Source organism: Bos taurus, chromosome 3 (assembly GCF_002263795.3).
Source record: "Bos taurus isolate L1 Dominette 01449 registration number 42190680 breed Hereford chromosome 3, ARS-UCD2.0, whole genome shotgun sequence".
NCBI classification, from domain to species: domain Eukaryota; kingdom Metazoa; phylum Chordata; class Mammalia; order Artiodactyla; family Bovidae; genus Bos; species Bos taurus.
Genome location: NC_037330.1, coordinates 96135022 through 96161864, shown reverse-complemented (window position 1 = coordinate 96161864; position 26843 = coordinate 96135022). Strand labels below are relative to the sequence as shown.

The 26843-nt window shown below is 39.8% G+C and overlaps 1 protein-coding gene across 8 annotated transcripts in view; it reads left to right on the top strand.

Annotated features, from left to right (window-relative positions):
* The first annotated feature begins 597 nt into the window (after window positions 1–597).
* The window catches only part of ELAVL4 (ELAV like RNA binding protein 4), an 89739-nt gene continuing 63493 nt past the window's right edge, over window positions 598–26843 (top strand). For 3 of the 8 annotated variants that reach the window (XM_059884722.1, XM_059884721.1, XM_059884720.1), the window contains exon 1: window positions 639–947. In XM_059884722.1, coding sequence (XP_059740705.1) covers window positions 647–947 — 301 coding nt within the window. In that variant the 5' untranslated portion in view covers window positions 639–646. 8 annotated transcript variants of the gene reach the window in all.

Sequence of the window (26843 nt, the reverse complement as noted above, 5' to 3'; positions counted from 1 at the left end):
TTTTTTTTTTTTTCTGTTTATGAGGAAATAGTTTTCTGAAGGAAACTTGTATGAACCTAGTTCACAGAGCAAGCCCAATTCTTTTAAGACGCTGGCCATATTAGCTGCAGAAGGAGCATTACTTACTAAAAATCAGCAATATTGGGAAATAATAAAGTTAAAATGTAGATATATTTGCACATTAAAGTGCTTTTGTTGTATCTTTAAGCCCAGAGGCAGATCATTAAATATGCATTTCGCTAGAAAGCAACTGTCGAAAAAGATAAGGTGGTTGAAAACATTCTAGGAGGGAAAAGCCCTCCTCTGAGGGGTGGGGTGGTACAGCCCTCAGGACGAGGGCAAGGGAGAACACTCCCACTGTTAAGGTTTGTAAGCCGCCAGTGACCTGCAGTTGTTACGGTACTTTTGAACTGGGAGGAGGGAAAAGGTAAAAATACAAGTATGGCTGTTGTTGCTTCAGCCTGGCCTTAATTACCAGACACAAGAAGCAGTTCAGAAATCTGGTCTCTGTTGTTGTAGAGGTCACCAAATCATTAACATCGTCAATCTGGCAGTAGCTAATTTAAATAGCACCTGATGTTGCAACGCCTCCCTTCGTTTCCCCAGCCAATCAGATCCTGGCTTCGGCTGACAGATGGTCCCATAAATGGATGTAAAAAGGGGAAGCTTCGAGCCAATTTCAGCAAGGCTCTGTTCAGTTGTTCTTATCTACATCCTAGAATCGGGGGTTTCAGCTCACTGCTCCTTTTCTTTCTTTTTTTTTTTTCTCTCCCCCAACTCCCCCCATCAGATAATTGATTTACTTTACAATCATCCACGCTGTGTTTGTGGATCTTTAAAAATATATAACAATAGTCATTTGAAAATATATTCTGAAACCTTTGCAAATTTTAAGAGAAGAGTCGAAGCTCTGCGAGACCCAATATTTGCCAATAAGAATGGTTATGGTAGGTATGACTAGATTTATAATCTGTTGTTTGTGTTGCTGGAGGGAAGAAAAGCATCTCCACCTTGACCAGTCTTATGCTTGCACAAGAGTTTAGTTCTCTGCTGCTGTTTGGTTCCTACATTTACTATCTCTTTTGTGTAGAGAGTGCGGGTAGGTCCTTTTATTGAGAAGCAGTGGGGAAATAGATTTTCATTTTTAACAGGTCATTGTCAATTTTCCCTTCAACATAAAGGTGGGGGTGGAGAAGGGGAGGTGGGCTGAAATAATTGCTGGTTTGCTGAAAGAGGTTATATTACATGACATAATAATGGCAAAAGAAGGATTTTCTTTTCTTAAGGGAAAGGGAGGTTTGTCTATGTGCCTGGGTTTTGTGGGGCTGGAGGTGGGTGCAGCCGGCTTAGGAATCTCTCCATTTCTGAGCTGGAAATTTAAACCTTGCGAGGCAGCTCCTGAATCCTGAATGTTGAGATGGGCAGTTGTGTTTCGGGGGACTGCGCAGTCAAAACGGCAAAGAGAGTGATTTATTTGGGCTTCAGTAAATGCTGCATCTTGTATTTCAAAGAGTTTCCTGTCATGACCTCATAAAAAAGAGGAGGCGGCTTGTATGTGTAGCAGTGCCTGGCGTGTTGAGTTGTTGCTTCCTTCTCTGGGCAGCAGCTCTGTTAGAAGGAATGTCAGCTTTTACATAACGTTCCTTTCCGCTTTTGACACACTGTGTGAGGGTCCATCTTCTTCTGATCACAGATGGAGTGGAATGGCTTGAAGATGGTAAGTGAAAAGAGGAAGGCAGCTTGGAGATTCCAGCCGTGTGTGTGTCTGTATGTGTGTGCATAAGGATGGTGGACTGTGCATTGTAAATCACTGTGCAGATCGTTTGTGTATGTGTGTGTTTGTTAGTATTTCTCTTTTCTGAAAACCAGAATCCATCTCCAAGTGTGATGGCACTGCATGCACACAAGGAACACACACTGTCTCTTCCATCAAACTCACATTTTAGCCAAGGAAGGCTGGTGTCTTTTTTGACAATCACAGTGTCACCATCACTGTTGGCTGGCGTGTCCACTGCCTCTGTGAGCTTTCAATGGAATTGCACGACTGTTAAAGTTAAAGGCACATTTCTTTTTCCGTCTCCTGCTCGGAGTGATGGGGAAGGCTGGGAATGAGGGGTGGAGGAGATGAGGTGCAGTACCAGCAGATGCAATTGTGGAACAGGACTTTTGGATGTGGAAGGGGAAGTGGAAAACCTTTCTGCCAAAGTAGTAGATCTATTTTTAGTATCATCTTTTTCTGAAAAAAAAAAAAAAAAAGCAGGGAAACTCCTTGAGTCCCGCTCCTGTCGCCTGATGTTGACCCTGAAGATATGGCACAAAATGGCACAATCAGATGCCACGGGTGCCCACTTTGACTTTGAATTTCACTAGCAATAGCTTTCACGGGATTTCAAAGCTGGTATGGGGGAAGGCTGTAAATTCATATCAATCTCACTTATTTTTTGCTAGAAAAGCCTGGGGAGGACTTTTCACTCTGCATAGATGTTATAACAAAGCTGTGGTCTTTTTCCCATTCTTAGCGGATTGCCTTTGTCTGGCTGCTTGTTTTGATGGGTGTAAAACAAATAAGATTAGACCGAGCAGCCCAACTGAAAGCGATAGCTGGGAGGAAAACCCAATGAAAGGTTGCCGGGGAAACGAACAGAGGAAAAGCCGAGTAGGGAGCAGGTGGCTATCATGAGAACACACTGCAAACAGTGTAAAAAAAGGAGGGGGGGGGACAGGACCTCGATTATCTTTGCTGTTCTTTGTGGCCGGCCCAACTTTAATTATTCTTTATAAATAGGTGTTAATTACATTTCTAACTCTGGTTTACAGTGATTTTTAGAAATCTATTTTTAAGCATCTGTTCTGTCTCCCCTGGCTTTTTTTTTTTTTTTTTTTTGGTTTAAAGAGAGAGAGAAGGAGAGGGGGAAGGGAGGGTAGGGAATCTTGCTTTTTTTTCCCTCTCTGCCTCTCTGTCTTTCCCCCTTTTCCCTGCTGTGAAATTGTACGTGCGAAAAATCGCAAGGAATCCTGTGAGGCCATTTGAAAAAAATGTAAATTATATTGAATGAAGTTGACAGAAGCATAATAGTGAACTCCCACGGCTGATACGTTCTGCAAATGATTTCTTCGAAATTTCCAGCAAAATATCCATAGGAGAAATATAGGTAGAATAGATTTACCCTAAGCAATGATTTTGTGCTAGGCAATATTGGTGTTTTTACTACATCAGATGTTGATACTACAGTTCCAGGGAGTTCACTGTATCTCTTATTTCATATCCCGAGTAGAAATTACTTTTTTAAAATAATACATGAAAAGCTATATTCTAGTCTACTACTTCACCTTCATCTCTATGCCTCCAGCCGCAGGATCCATCAGGCTGTATCCTTGCAACTACTGCCTTCCATTTGGCATTTGGTCCTAGTCCTGGTCTTGGCATAAACTGAGTGAAAAGCTGATTTTTTTCCAGCGTCTCTGAACGTCTGGGACCCATGCGTGCACTGGGTGATAGGCATCTCTCGCTTTTTCTCTCTCAAAGTGTGCTTTACTAGTGGTCTCTTTCTCATGATGGTGGGTACCAAAAGGACTGAAAGATATATTACTTAGGTTAATAGAAGGTATCATAAAAACAACTGAAAGTATGATCTATTATGGTTTCTTCCAGAGAGATAAATTAGGTACATGATAATTTTAAGCCCAAGAAAGAGAGATTAAAAGGCACTGAAATGTGTTAAAAGGTTGGGAAATATAACTGGCTGTATTGAAAGTACTCTTAATTTTACTCTCTCCAATGCAAATCTCCGCACCACCACCCTCCACCCCGATTCTTTCGTCCTTGCAGATGCTTATGTTTTATCTTCTTATTGGGGGATTTTTAAAATTTGTTTTGACTGTCGAGGTAATAATAAATAAACTTATATTTTTTTTTTGTCATACACTTAAACCTTCCTCTCATATCATGAATGTGTAACTATATGTCGCTATTAAAAATAGAATAGTTTTCTGATTATCTCGAATGTATTTTTTCTGAGAATTTTTTGGTATGTTTTAGTTAGGGGGAAAATAATTTCTGTAGGAAATGTCACCTTGGCTTGGGTTGTAAAAAAGACACGTGGTTCTACTGCTGACCTTCTTTGCGTCTTTGTCTTAAAAATATTAATACATACTACCTGCATGTGGAGGTGTGTCTTTATGGAAACACAAGGCTGAGTGTGCATTTATTAAGAAATGAAAATCTGATTGGGAATATTTCTGCAAAAAACACCTGACTACATCACAGTTTTAGTAATCAGAATGTTCATGTATCTTATTGTAAAATAATGCTTAAATAATTTAGTATTTAAATTTTTGAATGTAGATGGGTAAACAGCTGGAAAATCTCTTTGAAAATCATTGATTTATAGGACAATGTTAATATCTCATTAAAAAACTAGCAAGCAACTTAACCATTCATTTGTGACCTCAGTTCCATTCATTCCTAACTGCCATTCCTTCAAGTCATCCTCCTGACCAGATATAGATGAGTTTGCTTCTGTTTGATAGTTTTCCAAAGCCCTAAAACTTTTTTATCTTCCTGTAGCCTTTCCTTGGTCCTTTGAATAGTCAAGGATTTTATTATGATAGGAAGACCATATCGTTGTGAGGTAATAACAATAGAATATTTTTTAAAGAAAGAGAAAGAAAATGGGCTACACAGTTTAGTATTAAAACTCCGTCTTGAAATAGAGTTTGAGACAGGTTAGACTTCAAATATTTTAAACTTAGCATTTCTATTGGGGATAATCTATTTAAATTTTTAAATCTGGAAATAATTGCATGAATAGTGCTCTGTGTGTGTGTGTGTTTAATACCTCTAAAAGAATTTATAAGTGAATCAAGGTGTTTTACTCAAGTAAGGGTTACCATGAACAATAAAAGGGTTTCTTCAGGGCAGGTCTTTTTCTTTGGTTTGATTTCTTCCCTTTGCTCTTATTTCCTTGTTGTGGGTGGGTTCTCTTCCTATATGTAGACCAAAAACTATTCCTTCCATGAGGAGATATGTTGATATGCTGCTCCAGTTAGCCCTTGGTATCTTAATGCCTTATTTTAATTAAGAAAAAGCTAAAACAAATTATCAGTGTGTACTGCGAGTAAGAAATGGCGGTCTTGATAGAGGTCACTGTACATAGACAGAAGTACTTTGGCCTTGACAAATTTCTCCATCAGTTTCAATGATCTGTGGCCACTAGGCACTTAATTTATATGCCTGGACACTTAATATGTACATTTGTTGGCGAGCTGGCCAACGGATTCTAGACACGTGAGTATGCGCTGGCAAATGCTGCAATGCAGTATTTTTTCCCAATGTCATTGAGAATTTTGGGGGATTGAAGAGACATAAACGGTCCTAAGCTTTTATCTTACTGTTTTCCAGTCGACGGGCCATATTGCATAGAATGGGCCAATTCCCCTTTTGAAAGTGAAGTCAACATTTTATTGCCCACTATCCATCTCCCATCCATTTGATAGATTCTGTGTGTGTGAGCAAGAAGGATTGTGTGTGTGTGTGTATGTGTGTGTATATCAATGTAAGCATTTGTGTTTCTGGAATCCTGCACCTGTCTTAGGCTTTCCTTATTTGGTATTACCAACTGTGTATACATACTTGCAAATATATGTGCATCTAAAAATGGAAAGAAAACCAAACTGGGCCGTCTTCCCATAAAAAGTGGCTTCTCTTCCTCACAAACTCCAAGAGTTTTCTTATTAGAAAAATACAAAAATTCATCCAAAAGACCTATCTAAACCCCTTGGACCATTAGTAACCAAACACCTTTCTTTAGTTGTGGTTTGAGAAACCATATATGTGCAGATTCATAACAATATTTGTACACTAGATGCTGCCCTTTCAACCAAGCATTTGGGTTCAAGTTAAAATATACGTGTATATGAAAGCAGAATTGTGTTTTCTTTGGGAGCATTTGCACCTAATCTTTAACCATTGGTAAAAACGAGGAGGAGGTCAGGTGGCTTCTTGTGCTTCATTTTGTGAAGTGTGTGTGTGTGTTTTAGGAACTTCCTTATATTTTTTAAATCTCAGTGTATTTTAGGGGTAGAGAGCTTTTATAGGTAAGCAGCTTTCTAAGGGTAAAAGGAAAGGTGATCTGTGGGTGGCTGGAAGTTATCACAAGCAGTAATTGTCATAAATTAGCCTTCTAGAGGTGGAAGGAAAAACGAAAGCTGGAAGACAAGAGTAGAGAGGGGTACCAACATGGATCTGAACCTTGCCGACATAAGAGATAATGAGTGATAAATCTGAACTGGTGCAGTGCAGGATGCCGGATAATTTCTCAGAACCTTGACTTTGCAGGTTCATTACTTCTTTGCTTGCTTGTTCACACCTTTAATTATATCCAGTTTGGGATGCTAGCTGGGGGCACCGAAGATGAGCCATTTTGTTTGTTGTTTACTTCATTAAGCATTCAGGCAGTGTGCTCACAATAGCTTTGGAGCATCAGCAATAGGAATCAAGCACTTTGGAAATGGAATTGTTACAAAAGAACAAAAAATGAGAAAGCAATCAGTCAGCTAGCTTGCTTTAGATGTTCACATCCACTCTGCCTAATGGTAATATTTATGCTATTCCTTGTACATTCATTAAGAAATCACTTATGCAGTGTCAGTGCTCTGAATAGGCGATGGCTCTCTCTCTCTCCCTCTCTCTCCCCTCCCCATCTCTCTATCTCTGTCTCTCCCCATGCCCTCTCCCTACTCCTGAGATTTTTACCTTTTGATGGACCATTTTAGCACTGGCCATTTTTGCTTTGGGGAAGAGCATTATTCAGATCTTCATTGTATCAAACACCAGAAATATTTTCCCCTCTAATGTGGATCCCCGCCCCCTGCAAGGATCAAGAAAGATTGAATGCTGAAAAAAGAATTCTTAAATAAATTTTGGTCGAAAAAGCAGTGAAAATGTTGAAGAAATAGGGTCAGAGTAATTGTTGTAGTTGCATTTTTGTCTTTTGTTGTTTTAGGAAAGGCTTATTTTTAACCGCAAAAGTAAAATGCAAAACTAGCAGATTTGATTTTTTTTAATGGACAAAAATTACAAGTCATAGGTTTCTCCTGAAAATAACTTTCTCTGGACTCTAGGTTTGAAAGTTACTTTTAAAATTGAATTTCATTTCTTAATTACTCATTTTAAAGCTATAAAATATACTAATTCATGAGGATTTTTTTCTGTAAGAGGTTTAGTTCCCTTTTTAAGATATGAGGAAGCAGAGAAACAATTCCAATCAAAATGGTGAATTCTAAAAAACACACCACAGTGTAGAGGTTGCTTCTGTTTTGCACTTTGTGGCTTTGAATCCACTCCTGCTCATTCCGAGTTAGTTACCTTCTATTGTCTGCTCTCTTGGAACAACTCACCCTTGATGTTATTTTGCCAACTGTATTCATAGTCGAGGCTGGCTGCCATTTGTTGTTGGATGAAGAAATATTTGTTGAAGACTTACTATGTGCATTTTTTTTGAAATGTGAAACTGAAAGTCACCATTTCTTCTGACACTGATCAAAATATATTTTAGAGACTAAATCTCTGTGACTTCGGGATAAATGGGAGTGAGGGATTTTCAGGTTGGATGTCATTCAGTGAGGTTTATGTCAAATTTTGGGAAAAGATCTGCTGAAACATTCAAGTACATAAATGTTTTTCCTTTTGTATTTTAAGAGTCTGTGCATGACTCTAGAAGATAAAAATAAAAACTCTTCTGGACATTTTTGTCTATAAGCTTCCATGTATCCAGATGTTCACTCTCAGGAAAAGGTAAAGTTTGGACAGCTGGAAGGAACTTGTCTATCTGCTATAACTCGACTAGATAACGTATTAATTTTGCAAAAATAAGAAGGCCTTGCTTCTGACACGGATGATTCTCTGAATACGTTTTCTCATGTTACTCTCCAGGGACGATTTGAGAAGATGGTTACCTCCTTGGCATACCACTATGCAAAATTTTTTTTAAGTTATATAGAAGTATAGCTGATGTCACCCCTGTGTAGACTTTACGTTTGCTAGTAAAAGAGTTACTTTGTCATGTACACCTAGATACTATGTGCAGTGTGTGTATATGTGTGTGTTTGTGTTCGTGTGTGTGTGGTAGGGATAGACAGCCATGACCCTCAGTGTGTCCTGTGAAGTATCAGTAATGGCTTTTCAAGTAGCCTGTGTTTTCCTCAGCTGCCAGTCTAAACCCTTTAGAGTTTTGCTTTCTAATTTGTACATGAAAAATAACAGGCTGAGTTGAACTTTTTTTCTAGTGCCCCCTTTGAAGATGCAGCAGTAGTAAATACAGCTTTAATGATAAACTTTAGCTCTAAGTGCTATTTAAAAGTCTGTAGTGGAAAGCCTGAGAACTTGCAATCTTTACTAATGAAACTTTCATTAGGAAAGGACTCACTTAAAATGGAGTAAATGACTAAGTCCTGTAATTTGTGATTTTGACCAAATTTGACTCATCGTTTCTTATGTTACTTTTTGTAATGCAGCCAGCCACACATCTAAAATTCTGGATATTGTACATGTCTTCAATATTAATTATCTCTGTTAATGCACTGGGTACAGACAGTACAATTCCCGTAAGTCCAGATTCTTACTATAACACTAAAACAAAAGTGATATTTATAAATAATATTGGGAAAGTTGTCCTCATAGTAACCGTTCCCTGAAGGAAGCTTTACATAAATGTGCATTTATTATTCACGATATTAAAAGGGAATCCTTAGCTTTTACTTTTTTAATTTGGGCTAAAATATGTAAATTGGTTTTATTTTGAAGTTGCTCTGTTTTAGGTGGCTTTGGGGGAGGATAACTTTCTAGCTTGATTATATTTTAATCATCTCTGTGGTAGAAAAGGTTCCAGGCCTGAAATCAACCTGGTTATTGAGATTAGAAACCAGAGGGCCAGTGTGCAGATGAGGCTACAAACTTATTACATTGACTTGGGCACATGTAGGAAAATTAGATTTGTTTCTAACTAGATACCACCCTTCCCATGTCTTTGTTAGCAGGGCCAGCTCAGATGCCGTGGAACCATGAGTCTGCCTCAGACTGCGAGGACCTTCACAGGGCATCTGTACTGGCAAGCCTCTGCAAAGAGTGCTCTGTCTTAGGAAACCAAGATGTGCAAAGAACTTCAGAGTCAGATGGACTTGGTTAGAATCCTGGCTTCTCCAATTAGTAATAGGGTGATCTTGGATGAGATACCTAAACTTTCTGGGCCTCAGTTTCCTCATTTTTAAGATGGGAATGATAATGGCTAACTCAACGGAGGTTCAGTGAGGATCAGATGAGAAAGTATTAGAAGGCAGTCGTCATACACAGGATGTAAAGATGCGTAGAGGACATTCATGCCCTTTCAGTCTGTAGTCATTCTATCCATGCCAGATGTCCTGGAAAGGAGTAATATTGCATGCTATGCGCACAGTCTCCTTCCTCTCCATGGAACTCATGAGGATGGAGGTTTTGTTTGACACACATTGCTTTTTAAACATAGACAGGCCCTCAGTTCTTCCCTGGAGTTGTGTGGTTTTATTAAGTTTTCTGTATTGTCCTAGGCTTTTGCCTAGGTATGGCCATGATCACCTTTGGAATTAGAATTAACTTGGGATTTGTCATTAGAAAAAAGGTGAATATAAAATTAATTCTAGTTGAAGCAGTTTTTTTCCATTTCATGAAAGAGTGTGTTTAGGAACTTCAGAATTCAGCCATAAAGAAAACAAAAGGAAGTTGATGGTTGGATAGCATCACTGACTCGATGGACATGGGTTTGGGTGGACTCCAGGAGTTGGTGATGGACAGGGAGGCCTGGCGTGCTGCGGTTCCTGGGGTTGCAAAGAGTCGGACACAACTGAGCGACTTAACTGAACTGAACTGAAGGTTAACTGATATGGTCTCGTCTTTGATGTCTGTGGTAGATAGATAGAGTGAGTTATTTGACTTTGGCCCAGAAACCGACTTACTTTAGACCTATTTTTTCCCTTTATCACATCAGCTTTTCTTCCCTCTATCCCTCTTGTTTCCCCAACATACTCAGTTTTGAAGTTCTATTTCTCAAGGAGTTGGGAAGAGGTTGAGGCAGAAAGCAGTTTAATGAGATTTTTCTAACTTGCCATCAGTTTTTCTCCTGCTTGGTGAGGCAGGATGATGGATGACTTTGGCAGTATAAACAGCTCTAGAAGTGATCAGATTGACTGAGAGGTGTGGGAGGTGGGAGTGGAATGCTGGCCCTCAATTAATAGCCTCCCATTTGAAGGAAGAAAAGAGAAAGGGGGGAAATCACCCCAAAGGTCTTGACATAGGTGTTGATCACACACATGTGGGAAGGGGTAGTGGGTGTCAGGACTGGTGTTAGGCCAAGCCTAATTTTATACCTTTTCCCAAGGCTCTGAAGCAAGAAATAAATAGGCATATAAAATAAATTCACGAATTGTTTTCAATTGGGACCTGTTGCTGTCACCAGTGAGGGTGAAGAAATAACACATGTAGTCCCTTCAGGGGATTCAAGAATTAAAATGGAAACGTATCTTTAGAATACTGTTTTAATATCATGGATTTTGAATTCCACTCTATATAATCATAGCAAGGATGTGAAGGGAGTAATTTTCTTTCCTTCAATTTAACACTTAAAACTAGGGGAAGGGATTATAAATTGATCTGATCCCCCAAGTGCCATTTTGCAGGCCCTATGTTTTTATGAGAAAGATCCTTTACTGTAAAACAGACAACTGAACTTTTCTCTTTCTACATGTATACTATCTCAAGGCTTCACCAAGTTTCATCAGAGGATTTTGTAAGCAGCCTTATATGTGGAATGCAAACTCTCTGGAAGAATTTGGTCAATTTTTAGATTGTGTTTATGTGGTGTAAATATATCAGTGAAAGAAAGGGGCTTAAATTTGAAGAAGGTAAACTAGAAGATGTTTCTGCATATTTGGTCCTAGAAAAATCTCATACCTAGTAATCAAAGACCAAAACGAGATGTTTAGGTAAAGGATTTGAACAGGTGAGTGAACAGGGGAGGGGCAGGTGGATATTCTTAGGATCTCCTTCCCAGATAAGTGTTTACATTATTTTAAAATGACACATATTTAAGCCTGTATATGTTTGCATTATTTAAAAATGATACATATTTAAGCCTATACTTGAACCTCAATTCCTTCTGGCTTTATACCTCTGGCTTAAGGTTATCTGCAAGAAGGAAAAAAAAAAGACTTCTAGCTTAAAAGAGCTTTAGTAAGGACTCTTGAACAGGTGAACTTTGGAGACATGGGCTTGTATTTGATATAATGTTAATGGTACTGTTCCTGAACTGTCAGTTGTTCAGGAATAGAGGAGGAAGTTTACATTTCTAGAACTTCAGCTGTTCCCAGTCCAGTTCTGCTGTAATGGATCTGTGACCATGGAGATAATTTCTCGTATTCACTTAACATTGTAGGATAATTTTAACCCTGTGTTGGCAGTACAATCTCTTTAATGTAATTAAAGAAGGGACCATTGGCCCCTTTTTATAGAAAAATAAAGCTCAACTGCCTGCCTTAGGTTACGTGTTTAGCAACACCAGAAGTCCTAGATCCAGAGTGTTTGAGAATACATCCAACTTGACTTCTCAGGAAGCGAGGGGAAACAATTCCTTTTCCAGATCAAGTTATTCTATATGGAATCAGCAAACACAATTGTGTGTCTGTTGCATATAAACTACACTGTCGGTGCCTCCTGGGATGTCACAGTATTTAAAATATACTCTAATATAGTAGATAAGGATTATGACAGAATGTGCAAATTGTCTCAGCAGAGGAGGTACAATGTACAGAAGAGGGAGACATTCACTGTTGCAGGAAGGAGACACGGCTTCATGGAGGAAATGCCATTTGAGTGGGGTCAGGAAAGATGGATAGACAGAAAAATTAGGAGAAAGGGGAATCACAGATGGAGGAAATAGTATAAGTAAAAACACAGAGGTGGGAACTTATTTATGGAATAAATAGTTTGGCATGAGTGCAGCATTTGTTGTTGTTCAGTTGCTAAATCGTGTCTGATTCTTTACAACCCCATGGATTGCAGCACACCAGGCTCCTCTATCCTCTGCTATCTCCCGGAGCTTGCTCAAATTCATGTCCATTGAGTCAGTGATGCTATCTCTCTCATTCTCTGCCATCCTCTTCTCCTTTTGCCTTCAATCTTTTTCAGCATTTGAGTCTTTCCCAATGAATCAGCTCTTCGTATCAGGTGACCAAAGTATTGAAGCTTCAGCTGCAGCAACAGTCCTTCCAATGAATATTCAGGGTTGATTTCTTTTAGGATTGACTAGTTTGATCTCCTTGCAGTCCAGGGGACTCTCAAGAGTCTTCTCCAGTACCACAGTTCAAAAGCATCAATTCTTCAGCGTTCTGCCTTCTTTATGGTCCAGCTCTCACATCTGTACATGACTACTAGAAAAAACCATAGCTTTGACTATACAGACCTTTGTCGGCAAAGCGATGTCTCTGCTTTAATACGCTGTCTAGGTTTGTCACAGCTTTCCTTCCAAGGAGCAAGCGTCTTTTAATTTCATGGCTGCAGTCACCGTCTGCAGTGATTTTAGAGCCCGAGAAAATAAAATCTGTCACTGAGTGCAGCATAGGATGTGTAAAGATAAAGCTAGAGAGACGGGTAAAAGCTATGGTTTAAGGTGATTTGGGTGTTTTGTCTTGGTTTTGGCTTTATTTGAATCAGTAGCTAAGAAATGTCTTAGATCAGAGGACTAGAGTTTCCTGATGGTTTTGCAGGGGGTCAAGACCTATCTTTATTGAGTCATGATTTCTCAGAAGTTGAAGTCATCATGAAGATGCTTCTAAATTAAATATTGTTTGTTGAGAGGGTGTCAACATTGAAGCACTCTTCTGGTTATGGTGTGATGTTATAATGCTGCTGCTCATCAGCGGAGTCCTACTGAGGATTGCTTTTAGGGTTACAATGGCAAAGAGCGGTAAAAGGGAAAGTACTGACTTTATTTCAGATCATACAGAAATGTGCCATTAGACGAGTTCACTGCATTCTCTCATCTACTGGTACTGGTGCTCATTTTGTGAGATGGGTGGCCAGAGAGAGGATGGTGGTAGTTTGGGAATAAGATAATTTCCTCCAGAATATAAAAGTACCCACTTCAGACTTTCAAGTGCATGTACTGAGACATGCTTGTCTCCTCTGGTAGTCTGGAAGCCCTAGGGGGCGGAGATAATGTCAAAGGTCTCTTACTTCAATGTTGGGTACACGGTAGGCACAATAAATGTTTATGGAATTGTTATCATAATCTTTTTAAACAGCTTGATTTACAAAGTTAGAAAACTTGTGAATCTTGGGTCTGTCCTCAGTTTGTGGGTCTATTTAGTCCAAATCACCTAACCTTTCTGAGTTTCAGTTTTTTAATTTGTAAAATAGAATTTACTACAGCTTCATAGCTTGATGGGAAGATCAGTTAAACTATATCCTTAATATGCTTGAACAGACAAGATAAAAATATTAGCTAAATTACTAAGTTCTAGTTTGCCTAAAGTTGTTTTACTGAGTCTTGACCAGAATTTAAAAAAATTAAAATAGTAAATGAAATAGAAAATTTCAGTTGCTGGTACTTAGTAAGGGTATTATTTCGTGAAACTTTTGTTTTAGTTACTGATGTTCTGAGTTGCAATATGAAGTTGCTGTGTTCAATATATTTCCAGCTTGTTTTTACTTTGTTAGATTGTGGTTAGTAAAGTTTGAAAAACACTGTTCTAGATGACAATGAGCTCTGAATTATCCAAAGGGAAAAAACTAGACAACTTTTTCCAGAGCTGTGCAATGCAAGTTCTCTAGTATCTTCCAAATTACTAAAGAAAGGACAACTTCTGATTATTTTAGATTTAAAGTGGAACATTATATCCTAAATCTTTGAAAATTAATATCTACCCAATATATGTTGGTGCTCTGTATTAATTACAGTATTTGTTAACTAGCAAATCTCATTCCTTGGTTGAGCTCTTTTACCTGAACCTGCAAAGTAATAATAATAATGAAAATAGTAAGTAGTGGAGGTGAGTTAGATGTAGGACTAGAAATAATGCAATTAGCTTTCACTAGTTGAGCTCTATGACACAGACACTGCGTCTTACAGACAGCATCTCTTTTAATCCTTAAAACAGCCTTAAATGGTAAATATTACTTTTCCTGTTTTATGGATGAGCTAACTGAGATTTTGGAAGATAAAGTTGATAGTCAATAATTGTTTGGGCAAGGATTTGTTTTGAACCCAGGTCTGTCAATTTTGTCTATTTCCAGAACGAAATTTTAAAGAACTATTCAATTTCATGAAGTTGTAGTAAGATGCCTACTGTGTGTTAGCACAGTACTCCTCTACAAAGACAGGTGGGTCAATTGGTCTTTACCCTCGAGTGCTTACTACATGTGCTTGAGATTTTTCTGTGCATGAAAGTAAGTAAAATGTGGTTTAATCATAAGAGGACAGACATAAAGACTCTCATACTAAATATTTTATTTTTACAAGTACTCAATAAAGTGCCTGGCACATAGTTGTTATTTGCTATTGTTGTTCAATTGCCAAGTCATCTCTGAGTCTTTTGTGACCCCATGGATTGCAGCCCCCCAGGCTCCTTGGTCCATGGGATTTCCCAGGCAAGAATACTGGGGTGGGTTGCCATTTCCTTCTCCAGGGAATCTTCTCGACCCAGGGATCAAACTCATGTGTCCTGCATTGGCAGGCGAATTCTTTTACCACTGAGCCACCAAGGAAGTCCCTGGCACATAGTAGGTATTCAATAAAGATGCACTAAACTGAATTGAAATTGGATTAATTCTTCCCTGGTGACTGGGGAGAGAATGGGACAGTACTGGAGAAACTTTGTGCTAAAGAGTGTCTTTACATACAGTGTGGCAGGTGTATCTCTCCTAAAGCCACTGAAACTCCTGGAATGGCAGCATGGAAAATCCCACCAAAGTTCAAGAATTCGAATTATAAACTTCAAGTTTCATTCAGGCAGAGAGAACCTTTCCCATTTTAGAATGAAATAAAAATCTGTGACAGAGACATTTGGAAAATGATAAATGGAGGGTGGGGTTCCTTAGAATTAAAAATAGCATTAATTATTATTGTTGTTATTTTTACTATACCACTTACTAACCTTATAACCTCAAGCAAGTCACATTACCTCTCTGAACCTCAGTTTCCAAATTTGTAAAATATTTATCCCTCTGAGTGTTGTAAGGATTAAATAGATCCACTTGATAAATATTTACTAAGCACTTCGTGGTCTCTGAGAATTTATTATAATAAAGGAGACATAGCCCTCTGCCCTCAAAGAACTGAGTGTTTGGTGAAAGTGCTGTGAGAGTAGGATTCAGATTCCTACCACATGAACAGGCCACCACTGAAAAAATGCAACACCCTGCAGTCTGCTTTGGGGCATGCCTGTTATGGTCATGCATGCCTCATTTGCATCATTAGAAGTTCAGGTTTATTTAGGGTGCTATGATAGTTGAAGAATTGATGCTTTTGAACTGTGGTGTTGGAGAAGACTCTTGAGAGTCCCTTGGACTGCAAGGAAATCCAACCAGTTCATCCTAAAGGAAATCAGTCCTGAATATTCATTGGAAGGACTGATGTTGAAGCTGAAACTCCAATACTTTGGCCACCTGATGCGAAGAGTTGACTCATTTGAAGAGACCCCTGATCCTGAGAAAGATTGAAGGTGGGAGGAGAAGGGGACAACAGAGGATGAGATGGTTGGATGGCATCACCAACTCAATGGGCATGAGTTTGAATAAACTCCAGGAGTTGGTGATGGACAGGGAGGCCTGATGTGCTGCAGTCCATGGGGTCACAAAGAGTCAGACACGATTGAGCAACGGAACTAAACTGATGACAGTCATCTTCTTAGCCCCTCCTCCCTTTGGGACCCAGCCATGCCCATTGTTACAATGTTACCTTATGTAGTTGTCACTCAATGGATCCAGCCTAATTCAGCAAATATTTGTCAAGTTGGTTGGGTACTGTACTGGGGAAGAGAGGGTAACATTTGCTGAACAGACTTGAGTTTAAAACAACTTTGGAGCACAAAGGGGGAACATTATCATGAGGTGATGATAAACTACCCTAGTGCTAAAAGTTCCTGTGATCTGTTCAGGAAGAAAATAGGGTCCCAAAGAAAATATGGCAGCAAGCCTAACAAAAATAATATATTCTTTCTCTTTCTTGGTGCTGTTTTGTTCATATTTCATGGGGAACCACTGTATTGCTACAGGCACAGAAGTTGAGATGAGATCACAGAGATGGCTACCAAATAGATTTGTGGCTTAGGACCAAAGCCTACCACCTTCACCAGACCCAGGAGATCCTCCATGGGAAGGCCTTGCCCACCTTTCCAGAGTCAAGTCCTGCACCTCTCTGCCTTCCACTCATTCTACACTGTGGAACTGTACTCTGCTATGCTGTTCTTATGCCCAAACAGATCCCTGGGTCTCAAACATCCTCTGCTTTTCTTCGCCTGACTTCCTGAGACAATTTGGAGGTGATTTCTCACTCAGCAAAGATTGTCTGTGTGATGCCGGGTTAGAGCCTCCTCTGTGAGCACTGCCGGCATCCGTCCATCATTGATCTTCCACATGGCATAATCAGTTGCTGATTTGTCCATTTCACGACCACCTCAACACTTAAGACTGGGTTTATCTCTGTATCTGGCTCAGTAGGTGCTCATTAATTAATTGTTAATTGAATGATGTATTTGGATGTCTGTTAGATTGTCCATAAAAGGTTCTTAACTGATGGCCTGTTAAACTGTAGCCTATGAGAGAGATGTTGGCCCCAAAGCCCCATAATCGCTGACTGATTTTGAAACTCCTGTTGCTCACCAACCACAGTTCTATAACTTTAAGTTGAAGATTTTGAGTATTCTGTTTACATGAAACTTCTCCTGATTACCATGACTCATCTATGATTCCTCAATAATTCTTCTTTCTTCTAGACTCCTTATGTCACTTGCTCTTTGTACCACACAGTTAACGATGCATCACAGTGATAGTGGCCCTTTATAGTGTAGTGTCAGACTTAGCAAAAAGAACTTTGCTTAGGTTATCTCATTAAACCTCACAGCAACTCTAGAAAGCAGGTATTTTTATTCCCGTTTTGAAGAAAGAGCACCAAATAGCTTATATAACTCACATAAGGTCACATGGGTAAGAAATGTCAGATTTGGAATTCCAAGCCTGGTCTGTTTGATTTCAAAGCCCATGTTCTGTCTCCCGTTATCTGTTCAGTTCAGTTCAGTCGCTCAGTTGTGTCCAACTCTTTGCGACCCCATGAATCGCAGCACGCCAGGCCTCCCTGTCCATCACTGTCTCCGAGAGTTCACTCAAACTCAAGTCCATCGAGTTGGTGATGCCATCCAGCCATCTCATCCTCTGTCATGCCCTTCTCCTCCTGCCCCCAATCCCTCCTAGCATCAGAGTCTTTTCCAATGAGTCAACTCTTCACATGAGGTGGCCAAAGTGCTGGAGCTTCAGCTTTAGCATCATTCCTTCCAAGGAACACCCAGGGCTGATCTTCTTCAGAATGGACTGGTTGGATCTCCTTGCAGTCCAAGGGGCTCTCAAGAGTCTTCTCCAACACCACAGTTCAAAAGCATCAATTCTTCGGTGCTCAGCCTTCTTCACAGTCCAACTCTCATATCCATACATGACCACAGGAAAAACCATAGCCTTGACTAGACGGACCTTTGTTGGCAAAGTAATGTCTCTGCTTTTCAATATGCTGTCTACGTTGGTCATGACTTTCCTTCCAAGGAGCAAGCGTCTTTTAATTTCATGTCTGCAATCACCATCTACAGTGATTTTGGAGCCCAAAAAAATAAAATCTGACACTGTTTCCACTGTTTCCCCATCTATTTCCCATGAAGTGATGGGACCAGACGCCATGATCTTCGTTTTCTGAATGTTGAGCTTTAAGCCAACTTTTTCACTCTCCTCTTTCACTTTCATCAAGAGGCTTTTTAGTTCCTCTTCACTTTCTGCCATAAGGGTGGTGTCATCTGCATATCTGAGGTTATTGATATTTCTCCTGGCAATCGTGATTCCAGCTTGTGCTTCTTCCAGTCCAGCGTTTCTCATGATAAAAGTTAACTCTGCATATAAGTTAAATAAGCAGGGTGACAATATACAGCCTTGACATACTCCTTTACCTATTTGGAACCAGTCTGTTGTTCCATGTTGCTTCCTGACCTGCATATAGGTTTCTCAAGAGGCAGGTCAGGTGATCTGGTATTCCCATCTCTTTCAGGATTTTCCACAGTTTATTGTGATCCACACAGTCAAAGGCTTTGGCATAGTCAAGAAAGCAGAAATAGATGTTTTTCTGGAACTCTCTTGCTTTCTCCATGATCCAGCAGATGTTGGCAATTTGATCTGTGGTTCCTCTGCCTTTTCTAAAACCAGCTGGAACATCAGGAAGTTCATGGTTCACGTATTGCTGAAGCCTGGCTTGGAGAATTTTGAGCATTACTTTACTAGTGTGTGAGATGAGTGCAATTGTGTGGTAGTTTGAGCATTCTTTGGAATTGGAATGAAAACTGACCTTTTCCAGTCCTGTGGCCACTGCTGAGTTTTCCAAATTGCTGGCATATTGAGTGCAGCACTTTCACAGCATCATCTTTCAGGATTTGAAATAGCTCAACTGGAATTGCTCAACAAAGCAATTTGAGCTCAACAAAGCTCAACACTAGCTTTGTTCGTAGTGATGCTTTCTAAGGCCCACTTGACTTCACATTCCAGGATGTCTGGCTCTAGATGAGTGATCACACCATTGTGATTATCTTGGTCATGAAGCTCTTTTTTGTACAGTTCTTCTGTGTATTCTTGCCACCTCTTCTTAATATCTTCTGCTTCTGTTAGGTCCATACCATTTCTGTCCTTTATCAAGCCCATCTTTGCATGAAATGTTCCCTTGGTATCTCTAATTTTCTTGAAGAGATCTCTAGTCTTTCCCATTCTGTTATTTTCCTCTATTTCTTTGCATTGATCACTGAGGAAGGCTTTCTTATCTCTTCTTGCTATTCTTTGGAACTCTGCATTCAGATGCTTATATCTTTCCTTTTCTCCTTTGCTTTTTGCTTCTCTTCTTTTCACAGCTATTTGTAAGGCCTCCCCAGACAGCCATTTTGCTTTTTTATATTTCTTTTCCATGGGGATGGTCTTGATCCCTGTCTCCTGTACAATGTCACGAACCTCCGCCATAGTTCATCAGGCACTCTATCTATCAGATCTAGGCCCTTAAATCTATTTCTCACTCAGTGCCTGCTACATGCCAGACACTGTTCTAGGTGCTGGAGATGCAGTGATGACTCAGACAAGTCCCTTGCCTCATGGAGCTTTCACTTTAGAGAGGGCAGACAGACAGCAGAGTAAATAAATAAGTGGATATTAGCAGGTAATATATATTGTGTGATATCTTCACATAATGGAATGTTATTTTAAAAATACAGATAATGGAAAGTGGCACTAATGAGTACATGTCGTGGACATACCGGGAGGCCACCACAGTTCACCCACTGTCTTGTTTCTACTTGATGAGATAGAACAGTCCATGTTCTACTCTGAAAGGCCGGGCTTTATACATCCACCTGCTGACTTTTGGGTGACAGACTTGCCTTACCTGCACTTAGTGTAGGGTGGTTATCCCTGGAAAAGTAATTCGATGATTAGGTTGAGGTATCTGGGCCTCAGTAAAGCCCAACATAGAGAACTCATAAGTAAGCCCGAGGTCTCTGCTCATAAGTTGTCTGTGAGGGAGAGGCTCTACTCTATTGCCCTACAGTTGAGGCTGCGAAATGGAGTAAACATCCTGAGAGGGTCAGAAGGAAGTTTTGGCCAATCATTCAGCTAAGGACAAGGTCAGTTGGAATGTTTTGTCAAGTAATTTCATAAGATCTGGTAGCTCTTTGCAGAAGCCTGGACCTGAAAAGTGCAGGAGTCATTGACTCTATCTTAGGATTCTTTATGTTTGTAAGAATATTATAGTGGTTAAGAGCATAAGCTTTGGGCACTTCCCTGGTAGTCCAGTGGTTAAGACCCTGTGCTTTTACTGCAGGGGACATGGGTTCAATCCCTGGTCAGGGAACTAGTCATGAGACACGGCCAAAAACAAAGCAAACAGACATATGAGAAAAGATCATGAGCTTTGGAGTCAGAGAAACTGAGAGCTTTTTCTTTCCCTTCTTACCTGTAGTGGAGTCCTATAAGGTCACTAACTTGTCTGAGCCTCAGTTTGTCAATAAAATGGGGCCAATAATATCTACTTTAGTGGCTTGTTCAGAGGATTAATTGTCAGTATATGTAAACAGGCTGGTTCAGGTTCTACTACTAGCTACGTAGTCCCCTCAGGGAGTGCATTTTATATATCAATCATTTATTGCAAGGCTCACAGAAAGAGATTTAGACTAAAATATGTGAGCTACTTCCCATTGTATAGCCTTCAAAAAGGAGAGCATATAACCTCAAAACTGAGGATATCATCTCAGAAAGGACTGTGGATGCCAGAGGAAAACAAGATTTGATTTGCTCCAAATCTTTACAGTAGAAACGGAAACAGCCAGTCTTCCATCACAAAGTTGTGTGGGCTCCATCCTTCTGAAGTCACAGGCCCTTAGAGGCCTGAGGCTCTGAGAAGAAAGGTACTTGGTAAAAGGGCTTTGGAATCTGAAATCCTAAGTTCAGTTCTACTTTTAAGTTTGAGTACTTAAAAATGTGTGTTTTCATTGGTCAAAAGGCCCCTATACTAACTGGAATTGTAAATAATTGATGCTACTTGATACTTCAGTGTGAGCCACTAAAGAATATTGGTTTTATAATATAGATAATATAGATAAAAACCTCTATATTTTTATTTGCTCTCCATTGTATATACTGTTGCCTAAAATTAGATTAAAAATCTTAAGATTAAAAAGGCGAGAGAGAGAGAAAACTCTTATCCCAAAGCTCCATTGCTTTCATTAGCAATGTGTAGAGTTAAAATTACTTAAAACAAACTCTCCATTAGACTCTCTTAACAGTAGAAAAATACTTATCCAAGCATTTGACAGCACACCTTTTGTGCAGAGCACTGGATGAAGCCCTAAATATTTTCTTCCTCTTGTGGTTAATGGCATGTTAGTATTGTGATTTTAGAGACTTATTTGACCCCCTCAGCTATTAGTTTGTGTTTGTTTGATCTTGATGCCTGCACTCATCTAAAGTGAACAGTGAAGAAAAGGCTTAAGAAAAGATTTAAAAATTCAGAACCACATTTTCCTCTTTCTCAGCACACTGCAGAGTCTGGTGGATCAGGAAAAAGGAAGTCTCTTCCAGGATGTCCTTGTCCTCTCTCCCTCTAAACTCTCCTAACACCCCACCCTTGCCTCTGCTCACGGACTCATTCAGTGGGCTTTAGCTGATTTCTTTCTGGGTACTGCATGCAGGGAGCAGGAAGTCAACCAAAATTCAGGCCCTGTTCTCAAGAAGCTCCCAGTCTGTAGAGAGACAGGCAGGTAGACTGTGACTGAATGCAGGATGGTAAGTCCTACAACAGGAGAGAGAGGAGGTTCCCAAGATTGTGTGGGTCAGGGAGGCTGGCTTCAGCTGAGTTTTGCAAAATGTCAGGGTTATTTAGATGGTGATGGGAGAAGCATTTTAGTGAGGGGATAGGGACCACACCTTCAAAGACATGGAGGAGACATAACGTGAAAGGAGCATACCGCAGGAAGCATTTCAGACTATGGCACTTCCCATATCACATTTTGGAACTTTGTTTACAGATCTATCTGCTAATCCCTTGAGACCTGAATTCCTAGAGGGCAGGTATCAAATGCCTTGGAACTCAATTATCTAAAAATAATAAAATATTTAATCTTTGCCACATCCCTGTTCAGTTCAGTTCAGTCACTCAGTCATGTCCAACTCTTTGTGACCCCATGGACTGCAGGACACCAGGCTTCCCTGTCCATCACCAACTCCCAGAACTTACTCAAACTCATGTCCATCGAGTTGGTGATGCCATCCAACCATCTCATCCTCTGTCGTCCCCTTCTTCTCCTGCTTTCAATCTTTCCCACCATCAAGGTCTTTTCCAATGAGTCAGTTCTTCATATCAGGTGGCCAAAGTATTGGAGTTTCAGCTTCAGATCAGTCCTACCAATGAATATTCAGGACTGATTTCCTTTAGGATGGGCTGCTTGGATTTCCTTGCAGTCCAAGAGATTCTCAAGAGTCCTCTCCAACACCACAGTTCAAAAGCATCAATTCTTCAGCGCTCAGCTTTCTTTATAGTCCAACTCTCTCATCCCTGTGAACCTTACCAATACTGAGAAAATTGAGACATAGAACTAATAAGTAATATGGCCAAAGTCACACAGCACAACAAAGATTTGAACCTAGACATTCAGGATCTGGTGCCTGTGTTCTTAAACATTATGCTATGCAATAGACATTTGATAAGTGTTTGAACTGGTTTGAATTGGATGGATGTAGAAGTAATTACATGATAATGTATTCTCTTATTTCTTTGGAAAAAATGGCCAGCAAGCAAGACTCTGATATTAACAGCCAAGTATTAAGAAGCCCCCTTGGTTTTCGCTATGGATTATGTGACATGTAGAAAATCTTACAGGTGGAAATGGTCTCTGGGCTCTTAATCCTCAGACTTCAGCCCGATTCAAACTCAAAGTGAAAATGAAATATGAGTTTAGGCCTGAAACAGAGGAAATCAGAGGTCAAAGGAATCTGCAAGTGAGGAGACAGAGGCTATAAAGATTACCCAGAAAATGGAAGACCCCTGGCCTTAAAATACAGTCTTTTGAAACAGTTTTAAAGAAGTTGAGGGAAACAATAAAGGTAAGTACATGTAGCTTTAAAGGATCAAAGTGCTCCTGTTTTTAAATTGATTTTGAGGAGGAGAGAGATGAGAGAGGTTTATGATAAGAGCTGAATGGTGGGAAACAGAGCAAGGAAAACAGATTTCACTTAGAGCACAGAGAGCCATCCTTTCACTCATTTATTCTACTAATAAAACTTGGAGCTGGTCTCTGGGATTACAGATGAATCAAATACTGTCCCTGTGCTCAAGGAGTTGACAGTCCAATGATAGAGGGAGATAGCAAGATGGAGAGTCCTGATGATGCTCAATGTCTGTGTTGGAAATGTGTACAAGGGATAGAGGAAGGGGCTGCGATGGGTGGGGAGGGAGGGAGCATTAGGCCTGCTGATGAGAGAAGAGGGCCTTCTGGGCCAACAGGAGTGCTTTACAGAGCATAGCATGGGAGGGAACACAGTGTGCTCTGCTTTGCCGCTGCTGGTCACAGAACAGTGCTGCCCAGAGTGTGCTTTCCAAGGGCTTATGGAGGTTGTGGTGGGTAAAGGAGGAAGATGGGAGCCAGATCCCAGCTCTGCACCTTATGAGCAGGGACTAGTCGCTCTACCCCTCGTTTTCTCCTTAACTCTCAGTTTGCTCACGGGTAAAATGCAATTGGTGGGAGGAGGGAGGATGGACCCCAACCCTCTCTGAGGATCTTCAGGAAGATTAAATGGGATGTTGAATGTGCTTACAAACTTTCCTACGTCTAGCTTGTGATTTAATGAATTCTTCCCAGTGGCTTTGTAAAGGTTCGTCTTGTTTCTGCAGGGAAATAACACTTGCCACGTAATCTCTGCTCTTGCCAACACACCTTTCCCATGGTAGCCTGGAAAATCCCTGAAGTGCATTTGGTCCATGTCTTTGCCCTTTGGGATCCACAGGAAGGCAGGAGCCATCCAAGTGGAGGGTGGACCAAGAATACACCCTGCTCTTAAACCCTGAGAGGGTCCATGTGGAAAGCCAGGAGCGCCCTCCACTCTCAGTATACAGACAATGTTGTGGTGATTTACTGAAATTTCCCATGAAAACAAGAGGGTTTTCGTTTTGAGAAATCTGAAGCCCTAATGACTATGCTTATTGCATTTGAAGTATCTAACTTTAACCCGTTCACAGTAAAGAGTTTTTTTTTTAAGGGCTAAGTGCACCTGAAATTGTGTTTGTAAGTGATTAAAATGGTGCTTTCATCATTCAGTTTTTAAAGTTCACTTAATCTCTCCCCCTTTGCTCTATATTTCCCTGACTGGCATTATTGTGAGAACTTATTAGTTAATGCTTGTGAAGCATTCTGAAGATAGAAATGACTATTGATATAGCTGATGAGTAGTAATGTTTTTAAGTGTTCTTTTCTATTTCAGAAATTAAATTCCAAGGACAAATCTTTCCAGCTCTCAACTTTGCCACCTGCAACACATTTTAATGGGCACATATTTTCAGTATGTTATGTTTTAGACAACAGGAATGAACATATACTAAGTGATTGCTATGTGCCAAGCTTCTGAGCCAAATGCCTTAAATTTGTTATTTTTCAATCTTCACAGTAACCCTGCAAGGCAGACAGAAAATTGTTCACATTTTTCAGATGAGTAAATTTAAATTACACCTCAGAGTGTCGTAAGTAGCTAAGCCAAGGTCAAGACTGGAGTTCATTTTCAAACCCAGATCAGATCAATTCTAAACTTCATGTTCTTTCCATTACACCATGTAGAATTTTGAATTAAGATCTTTCCAGTAATATGAATTTATTTGGCAGTATTTACTAATAGCAGATACATAGTCTAGAATTGTTTTAATCAGATTAGATTATTGACTTTCCCTGAGACTACTGGATTGCCTTTTATGCTGATAGGAATTCTTTGCCCAGACTTGGAGGTTTGGAAAAGGGCACAGAATTTGGTTTCAGACTTGAGTTGATTGTGTTCTGGCTGAGTGACAGTGGGCACTGCCTGAAGCCTCATTTCTCCACCATATGTCAAGTGACTTCACTTCAAGCCGCAGGCCTCATCTGTAAGTGATAGGAGTGACAATTACCTACTTTGCAAAGTTGTGGGAAAATTAAGTGAAGTAATATACGTGGAGATACGTGTCACCTTTTTTGTGTGTGCTGTTGGGAGTATTGGAAAGGCTTCTGGTAGTTGCTTGCCTAGACATCTTCCTGTGTAAACCAAAGTACTTCTTAATCAGCCTTATCACAGGATCTCCTTTGAGATTGAGCCTTTTTGCCACATTCCAGGCAGGGACTGTGTTAGGCACTTAGTATGTGCTTCTCCATTACCACATTTATGACATTATATAGTAATTACTTATTCACTTATTTATTTACTTCCTTGCAGGCAGGAACCTCTTTTATTTCCTTCATATCCCTGGCATTTAACAGACTGGCTTCTGGCTCATCGAAGGAACTCATTAATGTTCAGGAAGTTAGCTTGGCTTTTGTTCCTTTATACTGCTTTTCTTCTTTTAAAAGCTAACTTCAGTTGTGGGAAGGGGCTATTCAAATGAACTGGTATATTATCATTATTAAATTGTAACTTATAACTTGCCTTAAAATATGCCTGTAACTAAAGAAGTGCAGGCTTCCCTGGTGGCTCAAACAAGAAAGGAATCGGTTTGCAATGCAGGGAACCCAGGTTCAATTCCTGGGTCAGGAAGATCACTTGGAAAAGGGAATGGCAACCCACTCCAGTATTCTTGCCTGGGAAATCCCAAGGACAGAGGAGCCAGCAGGCTGTGGTCCACGGGGTCACAAAGAGTCAGACACAACTGAGTGACTAACATACGCTATAACTTGCTTTAAAATATGCCTGTAACCAAAGAAGTTTAGGTTGCACTGATTTGGCAACAGCTGATTCCGAATATTTGGTAGCCTTTCACTCTTTTAAAAGGTAAATTTGGGGGATGAAAAGAATATGTCAAGAGTCGAAAGACCTTGCAAACAAATTTATTTTGTGATTTCAGAGATTGGTTACCCTACTCAAAGAAGTAAACTCCTCAGTAACCTTAGTGTATTGTAATTTGGATATGTCATATCCAAATTATTCTTAGGGATGTATTAAATTAGCCCTTAAAGGACCTTACCTGAGAATTATTTATTACACACTTTGAATTTTAAAAAGATGCACATATATGTATGCATATATAATAATTTTGGAACTTTATCATGTGTTTTTAAAAGGCTGATTATTTCTCAATTTTTAAAATACCAGTTTGACTCTTGCCCAATTGGTATGAATTAGATTTAAAAGGCATGTTTCGATAAAGACAAAAGATTGTGAAGACAGAAATAGTAACATATTTATCCTCTGTTCTAATCCAAAATTCTCACTGTTATGAAGCAAATCATAATGCATATAGTAGGAGAGTTTGAAAAATAGCACAATGAGATTGAGATGAAGGAAAATGAAGAGAATTTTAAAAATAAGATAAACTCATGGGTAAGGTTTATGCTTAAGAAAAATTAGCTGCAGTGAGGTCCTGTGCTCTTTCTGTACACAGAGAGGGCTACAGATCTGGCACTCGTTTTTCTAGCAGTATTACAAAGAGGGAACCCAGTGAATTACAGGATGTAGCATCCATAAAATAAAAGTAAATCCATCACACAGATAATAGAGAATATTTGTTGTTCATTGTCATAATAACGTATTTGCCTCAGAGCAGATAGAAGTATTCTGATATTTGTGATTTTTTTCTTTTTTTTTTTGCCTCTCCACTTTGCCTCTTGTTCATGAGATTTTTATAAATATGTATTAGGAGGATCTCCGTAAGCAGGAAAGAGAGAGCGAGAAGCTTAAAAAGCATAGCGTGGAATGCTGCTTGACAGTGTCATACATTCACAAGATGTCCTTGAAGATGGAGCACAGAACAGAGATCAGGGAAATCTTGGCAGCTGCAGTTGGGAAAATAAATGGCTGTTGT